Below are 16,195 nucleotides of genomic sequence, written 5' to 3' on the forward strand. Positions count from 1 at the left end.
TCAAGTCAATGTCTTTGTTTTGGCCTGTCATAGACTGCACATTTCATTTTCTCAAATATGAGATCCAAAGTTCTGATTCTATATTTGGTATTTTTACTTGAATAGGTTTAAGGGCTTCAAAATGATGAAAATGCAGACTAAAGGTGGAATGCCAGTTGCTTTTGTGGACTTTGAGGTATGCATTTGTTCCAAAATATGTCTTTGAACTGCATTTTAAACTTTGATGAAATTCTAGATGATGCAAATTTAATGAGGACTTGGTGCACTGTAATTCATTTGGATCATGTTCTTGCTTTCTGTTTCATTGTAATTCATCTGCATGCAAGTATAGCCATTTTCAAATCATTGCACCAAATTGCAGAAAGAAATCTAAGAGTTTGTCTGCAAGAAGATTCTACAAATTTAATTGAAAAATTAATACTGTTTTGATGTCGCGGATAGCAGTCAAGGGAATGAAAGTCATTGTGTCAATTTACATCCAATGTGGACCATAGGAGTGCTCTTTAACATTTGGAAAAGAAATATATCCAAATTCAATTATTGAGCAATTTTTTTTTTGAGCTTTAAACTTGTCTAATTATGAGCTAATGGTTGTTCCACTTGCTGAAGCCAACGAGAATTAAGGCTAGACTGGTTTGCAAACTTTTCTTAACTCGGATCAGCTTGTTATGAATCATGATTATTTCCGATTTGGATCCTGGTTGGATGCTAGTGGGGTGTGGCTAGGTGTAAGAACCTCAAAAGGGCCTCAACTGAGACAACTATCGTTTTGCTGAACCTGTTGCGTTTCAAGTGTGTGGTCTTTGCAAATAATGACAGCAAATAGAATTTCGACAATCTTAAGCACAAAAAGCAACTAATGGTATCTGCTGGAAATCAATTTATATTCAACAACGCTGATCAAACCCTCATTACATCCATTCATCATTTATTAATACTCAAATAAAAATAACAAGAAGCTAGAGAAGAACTGATAAATACCAGTATATTCTGTTAAAACCCTTATTTTCCTATTGCTGGTCATACACAGATTTTATGACAGTAAGCTGCAATTTATTCTAAACTGACCCGAAATACTTGCATGTTAGCGCGATGGAAAGACATTGGCAAGGCATCCCTTCTGGCAGTTTTTTGGAATTTTTGGACTCCACCTCAGCAAAATCGTACCCTTTCAAAGAAGAAAGGTACAGCAGATCAGCAAGTTGTACATGCACAAAACCTCCATCTGTCACACACTTATTCCTGCCTCTGTTCTGACTCTACGGCTGCAATCAATCCTTTGCATCAAAATTAATAAACCCCTTTCCAATTTGCCCAATCTTGGTTCCTGGATAAAACCAACTGAAAGCAAAATCAGCTGATATTTCACAACCTTTGATGCTGTTGCACAAGAATCCCACGTTTTCCTGCACCGATACCCCTGATCACTGTAGAAGAATCTTCTGCTGAAACCCTTGGCCAAAACTCCTTTCAGAGCTCCAAATCAAATTATCCAAACTCAGCATAATGAAAAGAAGACCCAAAATCTTCTTTAATCTTCTCCATTTAGGGTTGGCGCGATTCCCAAGAAAGGTGCGATTTGGCCTTTAATGATGTTTTAACTTTTATTATTTATTTTTGACTATTGAAGTGTCAAAAAATAAATCATTTTCTATTTAATATAAAAACTGGCCCCATCTGATGAGAAATAGACCCTCACTTAAGTTATAACTTAAAGTGACTTTTAAAACATTAAAACATTAAAGTTCGCCATTTAATATTTAATTAAAATATTTAAATATTAATATCTCTCTAAGTATTCATCAAAAATGCCTGCCGTTTGAACTGGAGACTACCAAACCCTAATCTGTCCTTGCCCAACCTGTTGGCTATAAATAGCAGGACTGCTAAAAATAGAAAGTATCTCAAACGGAGTCTTGGAGACCTCAAACAAAAACCAGACCTGGAGTGCTCACTTTGAAGATGGTGAATCAAACTCTGGAGGACCCTCTATCCAACCTCATCAGCCTACAAGGGTCAGTGATAGGCTAATCTACTCAGCTGACAGATGTCAACTAGAAGGGGACATCACAGTCCGCCTCTCCTGAAATTGCTTGTCCTCAAGCAACCTCAACTCCGAATACTGTAAAATCTCCTCGCTCTCCCAAGTAGCATCCTCTACCGGCCAATCCTTCCATTTCACCAGGTATTCCGTGATAGTTCGTCTCCTGAAATTCCTCTCCCTGAACTCAATGATAGCCTTAGGTAAGAGTATCAACTTCCCCTCATCATCTAGGGGTGGTAAGACCGTGGAAGGAACAATACGGTGTCCCAACGCTTTTTTGAGACGTGACACATGAAACACATTGTGTACTCTGCTATCTGTCGGTAAATCCAACTCATAAGCCACCTCACCTATACGCTTGGTTACTCTGAAAGGGCCATAATATCGAGGCTTGAGCTTCTCTGCTCCACTCCTCCTGAGAGTAGATTGTCAATAAGGCTGCAACATCAAATACACCATGTCTCCTACCTCAAATGACCTCTCTGTCCTCTTCTGATCAGCATATTGTTTTTGCTGATTTTGTGCCTTGGCAATATTTTCTTTAAGAGTCTTCACAATGTCCTGACTCTCCTGTATCATGTCTCCCGCACTAGGCACCATACTGTCACTCAGCAATAAGTCAATGAGACTGGGAGGTTCATACCCGTACAATGTTGTAAATGGAGTCATCTGAATGGACATGTGGTGAGTGGTATTGTAACAGTACTCACAGAGGTAAATCCACTTCACCCACGCCTTTTGCTGCCCTGAAATATAGTTCCTGAGGTATCCCTCCACCCATTTGTTAACTATCTCAGTCTGGCCATCAGTCTAAGGGTGGTAACTGGTGCTCGGTGTAAGCTTGGTCCCACAGAGTCTGAAAAGCTCCTGCCAAAAGTGGCTCAAAAACTGCGTGTCCCTATCACTGACAATAGTCGGAGGCAACCCATGTAATCTGAATACCTCTCTGAAGAATAACACTGCTACCTGAATAGCTGAATAAGTGGTGGTGATCGGATAGAAGTGAGAATACTTCGTCAAACGATCCACAACCACAAATATGCAATCACGTCCCTGCGCTCTCGGTAACCCTGTGATGAAATCCATAGACAAACATTCCCACTTCATGTCAGGAATTGGAAGTGGCTGAAGTAAACCAGCAGGGTATGTATGCTCCTGTTTATTTTGCTGACAAACAGGGCATTCTCTAACATACTGTAGAACATCCGCCTTGAGCCCTTTCCACGTGAAGCGCTCACGAACCTGTCTGTAGGTTTTAAAAAACCCGGGATGTCCTGCTATCGGCTCATCATGACAAAACCGCAGTATCCTACTCCTCAACTCTGATCCTGGGATCAAGTACACTCTCCCCTTGTAAATGATCAATTCATTTACAACTGTATACCTACTGTCCACTACTGACCCCTCTATCACACCTACAGCCCAGCTATCTTTGGCGTACTCTGCCACTATAATATGTCGCCAATCCTCTGCTATCTGGAGCATAGAATTCAGGTGGGGACGACGTGACAAGGCATCTGCAACTACATTCTGTGTGCCTTTGATATAGGAAATATCAAAGTTGTAAGCCTGAAGTTTGCTGACCCACTTTTGTTGCCTGTCATTTAAGTCACGCTGCCCAAGGAAATGTCTCAAACTATTGTGGTCAGTCCTAATGCAGAACTTGCTGCCCACTAAGTACTGTCTAAACTTGGCCAGTGTATGCATTATGGCCAACATTTCCTTATCATAAATGCTGTAAATTCTCTCAAGTCCACGGAGCTTCCTACTCTCATAAGCAATAGGGTGCTTGTCCTGCATAAGCACCGCTCCAATGCCCTCACCAGAGGCATCACATTGTAACTCAAATGACTTTGAGAAGTCAGGTGTAGCAAGTACTGGACATGAAGTCATGAGCTCCTTGAACCTCTCAAAACACTCCTGGGCCTCAGGAGTCCATAAGAAGGCACCCTTTTTCATCAAGTTTGTCAAAGGTGCCGCATGGCGCGAATAACCGTTAACAAAATGGCGGTAGAAACCACATAGGCCCAAGAACCCACGCAACTGAGTGAGGTTCACTGGAGTAGGCCAATCTACAATAGCACAAATCTTCTCGGGATCCATCCGCACTCCCTCTGCACTGATAATATGGCCCAAGTACAATAACTCAGTCATTCCAAGGTCACATTTGGATTCCTTGGCATACAAGGACTCCCTGCTCATAATGCTCAAAACTGTATCTAAGTGACTGAGGTGCTCCTCCCAAGTACGACTGTAAACCAGTATATCATCAAAGAACACCAATACTGATTTCCTCAATTGATGTCTGAAGACTTTGTTCATTGTGGAGTGGAAAGTAGCAGGAGCATTGGTTAGCCCAAATGGCATAACCACAAACTCAAAATGTCCATAATGACAACGAAAAGCAGTCTTCTCAATATCTTGCTCACGAACACTAATCTGGTGATAGCCTGATCTCAAATCAATCTTTGAAAAATAACAGGCCCCATGTAATTCATCTATGAGCTCATCAATACGCGGAATGGGATATCTGTTTTTGATCGTCCGCTTATTAAGGACCCTGTAATCAATACACATCCGCAATGTGCCATCTTCCTTCTTCACCAAAACAATTGAAGAAGCAAAGGGGGACTTACTAGGCCGAATATGTCCCATGGCCAGAAGCTCATGTATGGTTTTCTCTATTTCATCTTTCAGGCGCTTCGGATGTCTATATGGAGTAATCATCACTGGCTTCACTCCTTCCTCTATCTCAATGATGTGCTCAAAACCCCTATCTGGTGGCCTCCCTGATGGTATGCCAATGAAAACCTTGCTATGTTTGGTTCTCAGTATCTGAATGTCAGGATGATATTCAACTTTTTGAGCATCCTGTTGTATGGGCATGATTATACACTCTGCTGCCCACTCAGTCTGATCATGGCGTACAAGCCTCTCCATCCACCTGAGTGTAATCATTTTGAAATTGCTGTCCTTAATCGCTTTCAGCACATGTGTTTTCTCATCAATGGTGAAAGACATCTCCATCTCCTGCAAGTCAAGTGTAAACTTCCCTAGTTCATGCAACCACTTCATACCAAGGACCAAATCTGTGTCTCCCATCTGAACCACATAGAAATCAGTCTTGAATTCATAATTGTTTACACGTAATGGGAGTTGTGTAATCATCCTATTACACTTTAAAGTGTAACCATCTGCCACCCTCACACGAATGCCCTCAAACTCCTCTGTTTGGATTCCTCTCTTCTCCACCAACCTGGCATCAATAAAGTTATGTGTGGCTCCGGTATCCAGCAGTGTAATAACTTTCTGACCAGCAAATACTCCTCTCATTCTAAATGACCCTTCCTGCTGAATACTCGTGAGAAGTGCCTCCTTAAGGTGTTCATCACCTTCTGCATCCATTTTGTCAAGTCTCGGAGGGCCTTGTGTGTCATCTTCAGCCTCTAAATTCTCATAACCAGCAGGCTGACCTTCATGATCAGATTCATCAGAAATGCCTACCGTTTGAACTGGAGACTGCCAAACCATAATCTGTCCTTGCCCAACCTGCTGGCTATAAATAGCAGGACTGCTAAAAATAGAAAGTATCTCAAACGGAGTCCTGGAGACCTCAAACGAAAACCAGACCTGGAGTGCTCGCTCTGAAGATGGTGAATCAAACTCTGGAGGACCCTCTACCCAACCTCATCAGCCTACGAGGGTCAGTGATAGGCTAATCTACTCAGCTAACAGATGTCAACTAGAAGGGGACATCACACCAAGTATTGCAGCTCATCCCATGGGTACATGTGGAGCAATCTTGTGACAAATTTTGATGGGTTTTTCTAACTATGGCAGACTTGACGTTTTTCTAGTATGTTCTCCTATTTTTTTATTGTTTCCTGCTATCAAACATACAAGAAACTCCCATAATAATAAACAACACTGAATTATTTTGAAGATTAATATTTTTCATTTCTATGTTAGCTTGAAAGATAGCTTATTGTTTGTTAACATTCCTCCAATTACTGCTTCCGGGTCAAGATCTGGGAGACTCCTGAAGACATAAATGCTCCCAATGTTTTTATTTAGTAATAGTAATATTACTATGGATGTTATAATTTTTTATTTTTTATTTTTGGCAAGGTGGCAATGCCACTTGATATATTTTATTAATAATAAATAATTTTTACAATATATTTAAAAACTGGTTCCAACTGAGCTCCCAGAGAAAAGAACCAGCAAGAAAAACCCTGGTCATTGCTCATCAACATGATTATAGAAGAGAAATAGTGAACAATCCTCTAGTCGGAGCTAGTTACAAAATAGAGATTAGCAAAGGAGCATGCAGGCTCATTTACACATAGGAGCATGCAAGCTCGTTTTACAGAATAGGAGCATGCAAGCTTATTTACAAAATAAGTTCCTGGGATATCTTGAAGGCCCTGCAACAAAGAATTCCTGCAATCAAAATTGACATACCCCTACACCAAAAAACTACTACAACCAAAATATACATATACTACAGAACACAGAGAATTTACAAGAAACGCAAGGTTCCAAAACATGACTGACACCAATGACATGAGATTTGCGGCCCGCCATTATAGACAAATGCCAAAGGAGAAGAGGTGAATGCGGAAATGCTAGAGAGAAATGAAGCCCAAAATTTTTATGCCATAAATGAAAAGAAAGAGGAGATATATCATAAAAAAACTGACAAACCAAAAGAAGCGGCGTACAGAGATAATCATGAAAACAACGCCACATCAAACTTTAAATGACATATGAAGGACGGATTCCCAATGTGAAAATAAATATCTCTAGATTTCACACCAGAAGAGAGTACCAAACACACGAACAACATCAATAACAACCAACTCATCATTAATGAATGCCAAGTGATGATCAAGTAAAGCAAAGTACCTCAAATCAAAACCAAATGGAATTATGAAAAGAAATACCTCACCAAGAGAAGAGAATATCAACTCATATAAACGAGCAATCATATAATAAGAAAGATTAAATCCTCAACTCTCTACAGGCTATAATTAATAGGTTTGGGAACTCATCAAATCACCCCCCAATCGAGAGGAATCAATAACAGTTTTGTCACAACCCATATTAGCGAGGCAATCAACCAATGCATTACCTTCACGATAAACATGTGAGATGATGAGGTGCTCAAACGTATCAAGAAGAGTCCATATTTGTTCAAGAATATACCGGAAATGCCAATTATCAGCTTTTCTTGCCTTGCAAGCATTAATGACAATAGCTGAATCACCTTGAATATGAAGGTATTTAAAATTCAAATCCTTAGCCATAACAAGACCTTCTAAAAGAGCACAAGCCTCGGCCATATTATTTGTGCCAGGAGAAATTGGCATAGCTTTTAATGCTAATAAAGAACCCAAATGATCACGAAAAACTATCCCTATTCCTAAATCACCAGGATTTCCACGGGAGGATCCATCAAAATTCAATTTACAAAAAGGGGCATTAGGAGGATGCCATTTTATGGAATTTTTGTCTACAGGTGTTTTCCGAATCCTTGGAAAGGCGGGTGATACAAGAATAATGATACTTTTCCGAGAAGAGATCATAAAATTGTCCCAAGATGAGAACTCTGAATTCATGTTAAAATATTTTTGGACATGAGCATTAACTTGCTCAATAATATTTCTTTCCAAAATCCCAAGAACAACCGATAAATCGGATGAGTCACATTTAAAAATGCACTTGTTTCTTTCCCACCAAATGGCCTATATGACTGAAGAGGGAATTATAAACCACAAACAAGCAAATAGAGAAGATGAATACAAAACTGGCCAAGACTCAAACATGTCCCATAAAGATAAAGGTAAAGGGAATGAAAGAGATAACTTTTGGAGGACAAAATGCCAACAACTACTCGCAAACTCACAATGAAGAAAAAGATGATTGACATCTTCAAAAGCTTTACCACATAAGACACAAGAAAAGGAGGCTGCAACATTGAATTTGACTAAACGATCACTAGTCAAAATTCTATTTTGCAGCGCAAGCCAGGAAAAAACACTAGCTTTAGGTAATACTGAATTATTCCAACATAACAAAAAGGCACGATGAGGAGCATTTTGATTGGCCATTTGTTGAACAACAAAATATCCTTCTTTAACAGAGTAGTTTTCCGATTTAGAAGGGCACCAAATAAGTTGATCTTTGATGTTAGAAAGGAAAGCCACTCGGTCTTGCAAAACAGATTTAAAATTTTGAATTTCCTGCAAGGACAATGGTAGAGTAGAGGGATCCTTCCATGAGACCTTGTGGGAAAACAGATCAACACTATCTACATAATCAACCAATCTAACTCCCCATGATTGAGAAAGAACAACTGAAACAGAAGCAAGAGAATCATGCTACGAAAGAGGGGGAAAGCCATTCCAGGAGTCTTTCCAAAAAAGAATATCCTCCCTCGAATGGACCTGCCAAGAGAGAAAATTAGAGACCACTTCCCTACATGAGATCATAAAGTTCCAAATAGCAGACCCCCGTGGAGAATTAGAAATTGTGAAGATCCTAGCAGGATTTTGGGAATCCAAATACTTAGCCTGCATAATTTGGCACCACAAAGATTGGGGCTTAGTATACATAGACCAAACTAGTTTGCCCCCAAAAGCCCTATTTCTTTTAGATAAGTCCTGAATCCCAACACCACCAACTTGCTTGGAAAGAGACATATTGGTCAAAGAAATCAGTGGAATCTTTTTATCTTCTGTCATGTTTTTCCAAAGAAAAGATCGAATAATCTTTTCATTTTGGGAGATGACTGATCTGGGAGCTTGAAGAACTGAGATATAGTAATTGGGAATGGCAGATAGGACCATTTTAATGAGAAGTATCCTACCTGAAAGAGACAACCACCTAGCCTTCCAAGCAGAAATACGAGATTTAAGTCTCTCAATAACCGAATTCCAAATAGAAGACTTAGCAGATCCCATAAAGAAAGGAATCCCCAAATAGCTAGAAGGAAGAGAGTCTACTGGGAAACCTAAGATATTCACAAGTCTATCAGCCACCAACTGAGGAGTATAAAAAATGAAGATCTTGGATTTATGGGGGCTAATCTGTTGGCCAGATCCAGCAGTATAAGTATCTAGAATAAATTTAATATGAGTAGCCTCTTGAATAGAAGAAGACCCAAATAAAAGTGTATCATCGGCAAAATGGTTATGAGTGATTGACATATCAGAGTTAGGAATTATTACCCCTTGCCAAAAGCCCAGATCCCTTTGCTTAATAACCAATCGACTAAGAGCTTCTGCCATAATGATAAATAAGAAAGGAGATAAAGGATCTCCTTGTCTAACACCTTGGGTTGAAGAAAAGTATCCAGAGGGAGCTCCATTAATGATGACAGAAAATGAAGCAGTAGAAATACAACTCTTGATCCATTTACACCAGCTTTCAGAGAAACCAAATTTTCTCAAAACTTTGAGCAAAAAAGCCCAGCAAACTTTATCATAAGCCTTCATCATATCAAGTTTGACCAGAAAAGCTGGGATATTGGACGAATTTATGGAATGTAAAGTTTCATGAGCAACAATTGCTCCCTCATGAGTTTCTCGACCCGGAACAAAACCTCCTTGTTGAGGAGAGATGATATGAGGAAGGAGAATTTTAAGTCTTAAATAAATAGCCTTGGTGAAGATTTTGTAAATAGAGTTGCACAAAGACTCTTCCAAAATTCAGCAAAAGTTTGGGGATTCTTAGATTTTGGGATAAGGGCAATATAAGTAATGTTAAAATTTTTTAGGATATACCCACCCCTCCTAGACTCTTCCAAAGCCATTAATAAGTCAAAACCAATAAAATCCCAACATTTCTAAAAGAACAAGATAGTAAACCCATCAAGACCTGGAGCTTTGTCAGGGGCCATGGAAAAAACAACAGAATGAAGTTCATCTAAAGAAAAAGGCCTCATAAGAAAGTCATTATCCTCATGGGAAACAAGGGAGGGGATAGAATCTAAAAGCAAATCCACATGATGATCCATGGAGGAAGAAGAAAAAGAAGGAGATAACAATTCCTTAAAAAAAGACACCCCCTCCTCTCTAATCTGCTGATCTGAATTAAGGACATAACCAGACTTAGAATCCTTAATACTAAAAATTGTAGAAGCAGCTCTTTTAAGCTTGGCTTCAGCTTGAAAGAAGGCAGTATTCATGTCACCTTCTTTAAGCCAAACCTCACGAGACTTTTGCTGCCAATAGATTTCAACCCGGTAGAAAAGGATCTCCTAGTAAGCTTGCAATTTCTTTTGAGCATCATTAGTGGAGGAATTAGTGCCATGTCTAATAATCTCCTCATTAACAACCTTCAAATCATTGGCAACTGCCTCTTTTTCATGAAAAATATTCTTAAAGACCAATTTATTCCAAGCCATAATTTGAGATTTCACAAATTTCAGTTTGGAATAAAACTGGAACATCTTAGTACCTTTGCAAAACGGAGCACTTATCCACCATTGCTTTAATAAAGAAAGAAAATGAGGATGAGTGAACCACATTTTCTCAAACTTAAAAGAAGGTCTAACAGAGGGAACATGATCCAATTTATCAAAATTGAGCAAAATTGGGAAATGGTCAGGATCTGAGGAGGTAAGAATCTCAGAAGAAAAGGAAAAGTTGTTCAAACGTAGGTTTAGGGAAATAAGAAATCTGTCAAAGCGAGAGGCAATCTGGCATTTACATCTCCTATTAGTCCAAGTGAAAGAACCATTAGAAGGGAAAATATCGAATAACGCACTATTTTGTACAAAGGAAGAAAAGTCATTAATAACCTTTTGAGATGTAGGATTACCCCCTCTTTTTTCATTCGAGGAAAGGAGAGCATTAAAATCACCTCCAAGCACAATAAAAAAATCATCATATCATAAAAACTATTCAGATAAGGAATCCCATAAGTCGGTTTTATCTGAAGGAGAAGTCAGACCATAAATATTAAACAAAACAAAAGAGACTTCAAACTAGTCAACCTTTAACAACTGCCAATGAGAAGCAAAAGATAACATCTCAACTTTGACTGATTTAGAATTCCATAAAATTATACTGCCAATGAGAAGCAAAAGATAACATCTCAACTTTGACTGATTTAGAATTCCATAAAATTATAAGACCACCAGAAGCACCCAAAGAAGGAACATGAACAGCTTTCCACAGGGACCATTTGGAAATTATGTTATCAAAAGAATCCTGAAAAAGTTTAGACTCTTGCAATAAGATGATGTCCACTTTTGAAGAATCAAGAAATTTCTTGATCCTTCCCCTTTTGTCACGGGCATTTAAGCCCCTGACATTCCAAGATAAAATCCTCATTTATCACAAGGAGAGCAACATGCCCTCCTTGTTTTGACATGGGAAGAAAATTTCTCTACAATAGTGGATTGAATACCAGCCGCAATCTCCTCCTTGATTTTAGCCAATTTTCGTTTTCGACCCCTCTTCTTAGGAGTTTTAACAATATGGGGGTAATATTAATAATTTATTTACATTTATTTTTTACTAAATATTATTAACATAAGATTTTTTTTAATTTTATAAATATTAATAATAAGTTCATTAAATTAATATATTTGTTATGTTAATAATATTACTAATAATTTTTTTATGTAATTAAATTAAACTAATATATAGAAATGGCACTGGAATGTTTTATCCGTGGCTCTGCTAGGCTAATTCATTTCTTTCTTATTATCCTAAGTTGCCAGTTCGAGTTTGGGCACCGGTTTGGGTTCGAGAACCTGGTTTGCCGGTTCGGCAAAAATTTGAAAAAGGGTTTGGGTTCATTAGTACAAAAACAATGTAAAAATTTGTAAAGGGGTTTGGGTTGGGGTGTGTGTGTGTGAGAGAGTCCAATTGCTCAAGTGTGGAAATCATAAGTGAGCTGAGGAAACTGAATATTTTTGTTGCTGTTCATAAGCCGAGGATTATAAATCAGAGTGAGCTAATGCACGGGTATTCTGCTGTTGTGATTGAGCACTGTTCCAGTTCATTGTATAAGGTTAACAAGTAAGAGGTCAGAACTCAATTGTTTACTGCTCTGTTTTACCTTGCTTTAGACATTAACAAAATTTGAATAAATCTGTTGCTGTTCTTAGTAATTTTTAGTCTTAAACCTGCATGATAAATTGCAAAACAATCACACAAATCTGCAAGTCTGAAACACATATCTCTACAAACAAGAAACCCTCATTGCTATAAATTTTTAAAAAAATTTCAAAAAAAACATAAATTTGGGCACCCAGGCATCCAGGTTCGCCCCAGATGAACCAGCTCGCCCGGGCACGAACCCTGGCCGGACCCAAAGGTGGACCGGACCAGTACCAGGCCCTGAACCTGAAGAACCCTGCAACTTAGTTATTATCAATAGATAATTTCAGGAGCATTCGCATATCACCAACCTTGCTGAATCATCTATCTATCTCCGTGAATATTCTCATTTTGGCCACCTGATCTAAATAAAAATGTCTTCAGGAGTCTCCCAGATCTTGACCCGGAACAGCCAGTAATTTTATGGACAACAGGCTCTCTTTTCAGCTAATATAGAAATTAAAAAATATTACTCTTCCGAATGTTAATCTAGTGTTGTCTGTTAATATGGGAGTCTTCAGTACGATCAATAGCAGGAAACAATTGAAAAAAGACAGAAAACATATTAGAAAAATGTCAAGGTTTGCTGTGGAGGCGGAAAAATTTGTCATGTACACATAGGTTTGTCTGGGATGAATATACAGGACAAACTGCAATCCTGCAATCCCTGGACACATCCCCACTCGGTTGGATCCAGATCGGAAATGTATTGTACTCAAACCTGCAAAATTTCAAGGGCGAACTAGTAACTTGGTATTTTCCATAGAGATCTAAGATCTCTATTCATTGGTGTTCTCATAGTTATGCCCCTAGAGGGTCTGTGTTTCTTTGATTTTTCTGTCTGAATTTGAATTCAAGTGTGAGATTGGGAGGTTCTGTCTACGCTGACATTTGGAATGAATTCAAGTTCCAATTGGGGATATCTAGCCTATTAGGATGTAGATTTATAATGAGATGCTTTTATACACCCAATGATTGCTTTGTATTATATTAGATTTTTCAAGCTTTCACGGGTGGAAATTTTTCATTATTTGATTTTGTAGAAAAACTGTAGAGTAACCCTTTTGGTATTTTACATCCAGTGTACATCAGATACTAATTGTATTCTGTCTCCTTAATGAGCTTATACTTTATAAGAATTTCTTGAACCATCTCCAAAACATTATGTCCATTCAAAGGAATGTACAACATTTGAAAGACACCCTTTAGAAATGCATTCTGTATGGCTGGATGGAAAAATTGCGAGAGTTTCGCATGGCTGCTCAGCAATCTCTAATCAGGTGTGAGTGTAAGACATCATTTTGACTTTTCGCTTTTACTTAATTTAAGAGTTGAATTTTATTCATTGACTGAAACTGAGAGTGATCGAAAAGTGAAATTAGTGGGCAATAAGTCCCCTTCCTTACAGATAGAGTCATTGAGAGGAATATGCTTTTCTCAATAGTTTTATTGTTGTTTCAATCCATATTGGTGGGTATATTATCAATTGGAATCTCAATGGGAAGAGCATTTCAGCGTATTCCTATAAGGGACAACCAACCTTGCGTTGATTTTCGAGAGTAGCACTTTTTTACTATTTTACTGTTATTGATAACTACTGTTTTTAATAGAAATTGTTTTTAATGCAGGATGCAACATGTTCAACAGAAGCTTTAAAGAAACTCCAAGACACTTTGTTACCCTCATCTGACCGTGGTGGCATGCATTTAGAGTATCCTTATCTTTTTTTCCTCTTTTTATGTGTGTGAGAGAGAGAGATTTCCATTTGTGCTTATTGCACATTTATTACATTGGTTTTGCCTATTCCAGTCTTTTGGAGGTTCAGAGAAGATTGATATGTCCTTAACGGATTTGTAGATATGCAAAATCCAGGATGAGGTATCCAAGACAACAAGAAAAGACAGTGGATACTGAAATTAAACAGGCTTTCCCTTTATCCTTTGCAGACAAAGCATGAAATGGTTAAGAATTTTAAGGCTCACAATTGTCTGCTTCATCACAAGGGATGAATAATTGATGGAATCTGGGTGCAGTGAACGATTCGGGTGTTTATGTAGCCTGGGACAATTCAGGAGCTTATGTTTCAAGTTGCGACTATATACATTGTTTCCTGGAAGTCCATAGCATGCAATCTGACAAAAGAATTACTGGAGAAGTTTATGACTGGTTTCATGTTATTGGTTTTCATATATACCAATCCTTACATCTTTGTGCTAATCTTTTATATGCATTTCTAGCACACAGCTGAATGACAATTATTTCCTTCCTTTCCATTTCATGTTTAAATGTGATTACATACTACATATCAAATCTTGTGCCAGACTTTTTAACCCTGAAGAGGAATTTGCTGTGATCTTAGTTTTGACTAATATTTTTTCATTTCTACTGCATCAGCCTTCTCAATCAACTATTTCCAGAATCGGTCATTGCTATTTATAAGTTGTGGAAACCGATTGCCATTATATTTTGGTAAAAGTTAGTATTGTTTTCTGAGCATCTGAGGCATCCAGACATAAATGACTGAAGTTTATTACTTAAACATAAGATAATGCTTCATAACTAATATGAAGTGAATATGGAGCAATAGCATGCTTTTCATAGACAATGTAGCAAGTCCGATTTTGTTTCATTACTTCTACAAACTGATCATGAAGCAATACCATGCTTTTGATAGACAATGTTTTATGTTGCGAATCCTATCTTACTGATAGATGGTATGGGAAAATACTACAATGTGTAATTAGAGGTCATTGTGAGAATGTAGCGAAAGGGTAGGATGTTCAAATTGACATTTGGATCTCCCAAGTTCCACACTTGTTTGTACCCAAACAATGGGGTGAAATGTGTCCAACTGCTAAGTGATGAATGAATTGATAAAGGTTGTACACGTGAATTATTGTATTTGTTTTGGTGGCAGTGTTTAATAAATATATATTTGTTTGTCAAAATTGTGGACTTTTTAATAATTCATACTTATCTTGATTGAAATGAGACATAGAAAGACTATATTGGATGAATGAACTTGCTATCTTGATTAAAATGAGACAATATAGAGATTGTGTTGGACGAATGAGCTTGCATGTTCATTTTATTGTTACTTCATCTTTTAATATCTATGATACTGTATTTACTACAAACTATTCTATTTTCTTCACTGCATTGCACATGGTAGAAAGGTAAGCATGTTGGGATAACCTTATGCCTGTTCTTGAATTGTCAAAAGAGCCTAGATGAAGCCTACAAGAAGCATCTTTCAAAATAAAACATTCAATAGACGTGTTGGGCTCTTTAATGTTTGAAATCGAGGGGAATATGGCCAAACAACTGTTTATATAATATGTATATGGACATGGTTTTATTCGATGCTAACAAAAGCATGATGGTGCAAAATTTTATTCAAAACTGAGAAAATTATACAACTTGTTAATTAACGTGATTACACTTGGGAGATTTTATTTGTATTTGACTCATGGAGGAGGTGCTTTAAAATATAGATTATCACTATGAATTTGGAAAAGAATATATTTCCTAGCCCCTGCATCTTGAGCTTAAATAAGGTTTTAATGGAGTTAATATGAAAGGAAGGGTGGAAAATTTGTATTCCTTCACCCTTCCCTATTAATTATTAGAGAAGAAATTTTGTTTATTTAGTGATTAATGAATTTGTTGAATATTGTTAAGAGACAGTCATACTTATCTTGATTGAAATGAGACAGGGAGACAATATTGGATGAATGAACTTGCTATCTTGATTAAAATTAGACAATATAGAGATTGTGTTGGATGAAAGAGCTTGCATATTCACTTTACTGTTACTTAATCATTTAATATCAATGATGATGTATTTATATTTTTATTACAAACTATTCTATTTTCTAAGCTGCATTGCATATGGTAGAAAGGTAAGCATGTTGGAATAACCTTATGCTTGTTCTTGAATTGCCAAAAGAGCATAGATGAAGCTTACAAGAAGCATCTTTCAAAATAAAACATTCAATAGACGTGTTGGGCTCTTTGATGCTTGAAATCGAGGGGA

The 16,195-nt window shown here is 37.7% G+C and overlaps 1 protein-coding gene across 2 annotated transcripts in view; it reads left to right on the top strand.

Annotated features, from left to right (window-relative positions):
* The window catches only part of LOC131048043 (uncharacterized), a 123,928-nt gene extending 108,866 nt beyond the window's left edge, over positions 1-15,062 (top strand). The window contains exons 9-11 of one of the 2 annotated variants that reach the window (XM_057981884.1): positions 106-175; positions 13,788-13,870; positions 14,017-14,528. In XM_057981884.1, the coding sequence (XP_057837867.1) occupies positions 106-175; positions 13,788-13,870; positions 14,017-14,116 (253 nt within the window). In that variant the 3' untranslated portion in view covers positions 14,117-14,528. Of the gene's footprint in view, positions 1-105; positions 176-13,787; positions 13,871-14,016; positions 14,529-14,553 lie in introns of those variants that run through there. The other variant, XM_057981885.1, reaches the window with a different exon arrangement.
* Positions 15,063-16,195: the final 1,133 nt, after the last annotated feature.

This window comes from Cryptomeria japonica, chromosome 6, assembly GCF_030272615.1.
Source record: "Cryptomeria japonica chromosome 6, Sugi_1.0, whole genome shotgun sequence".
In the NCBI taxonomy this organism is placed as follows: domain Eukaryota; kingdom Viridiplantae; phylum Streptophyta; class Pinopsida; order Cupressales; family Cupressaceae; genus Cryptomeria; species Cryptomeria japonica.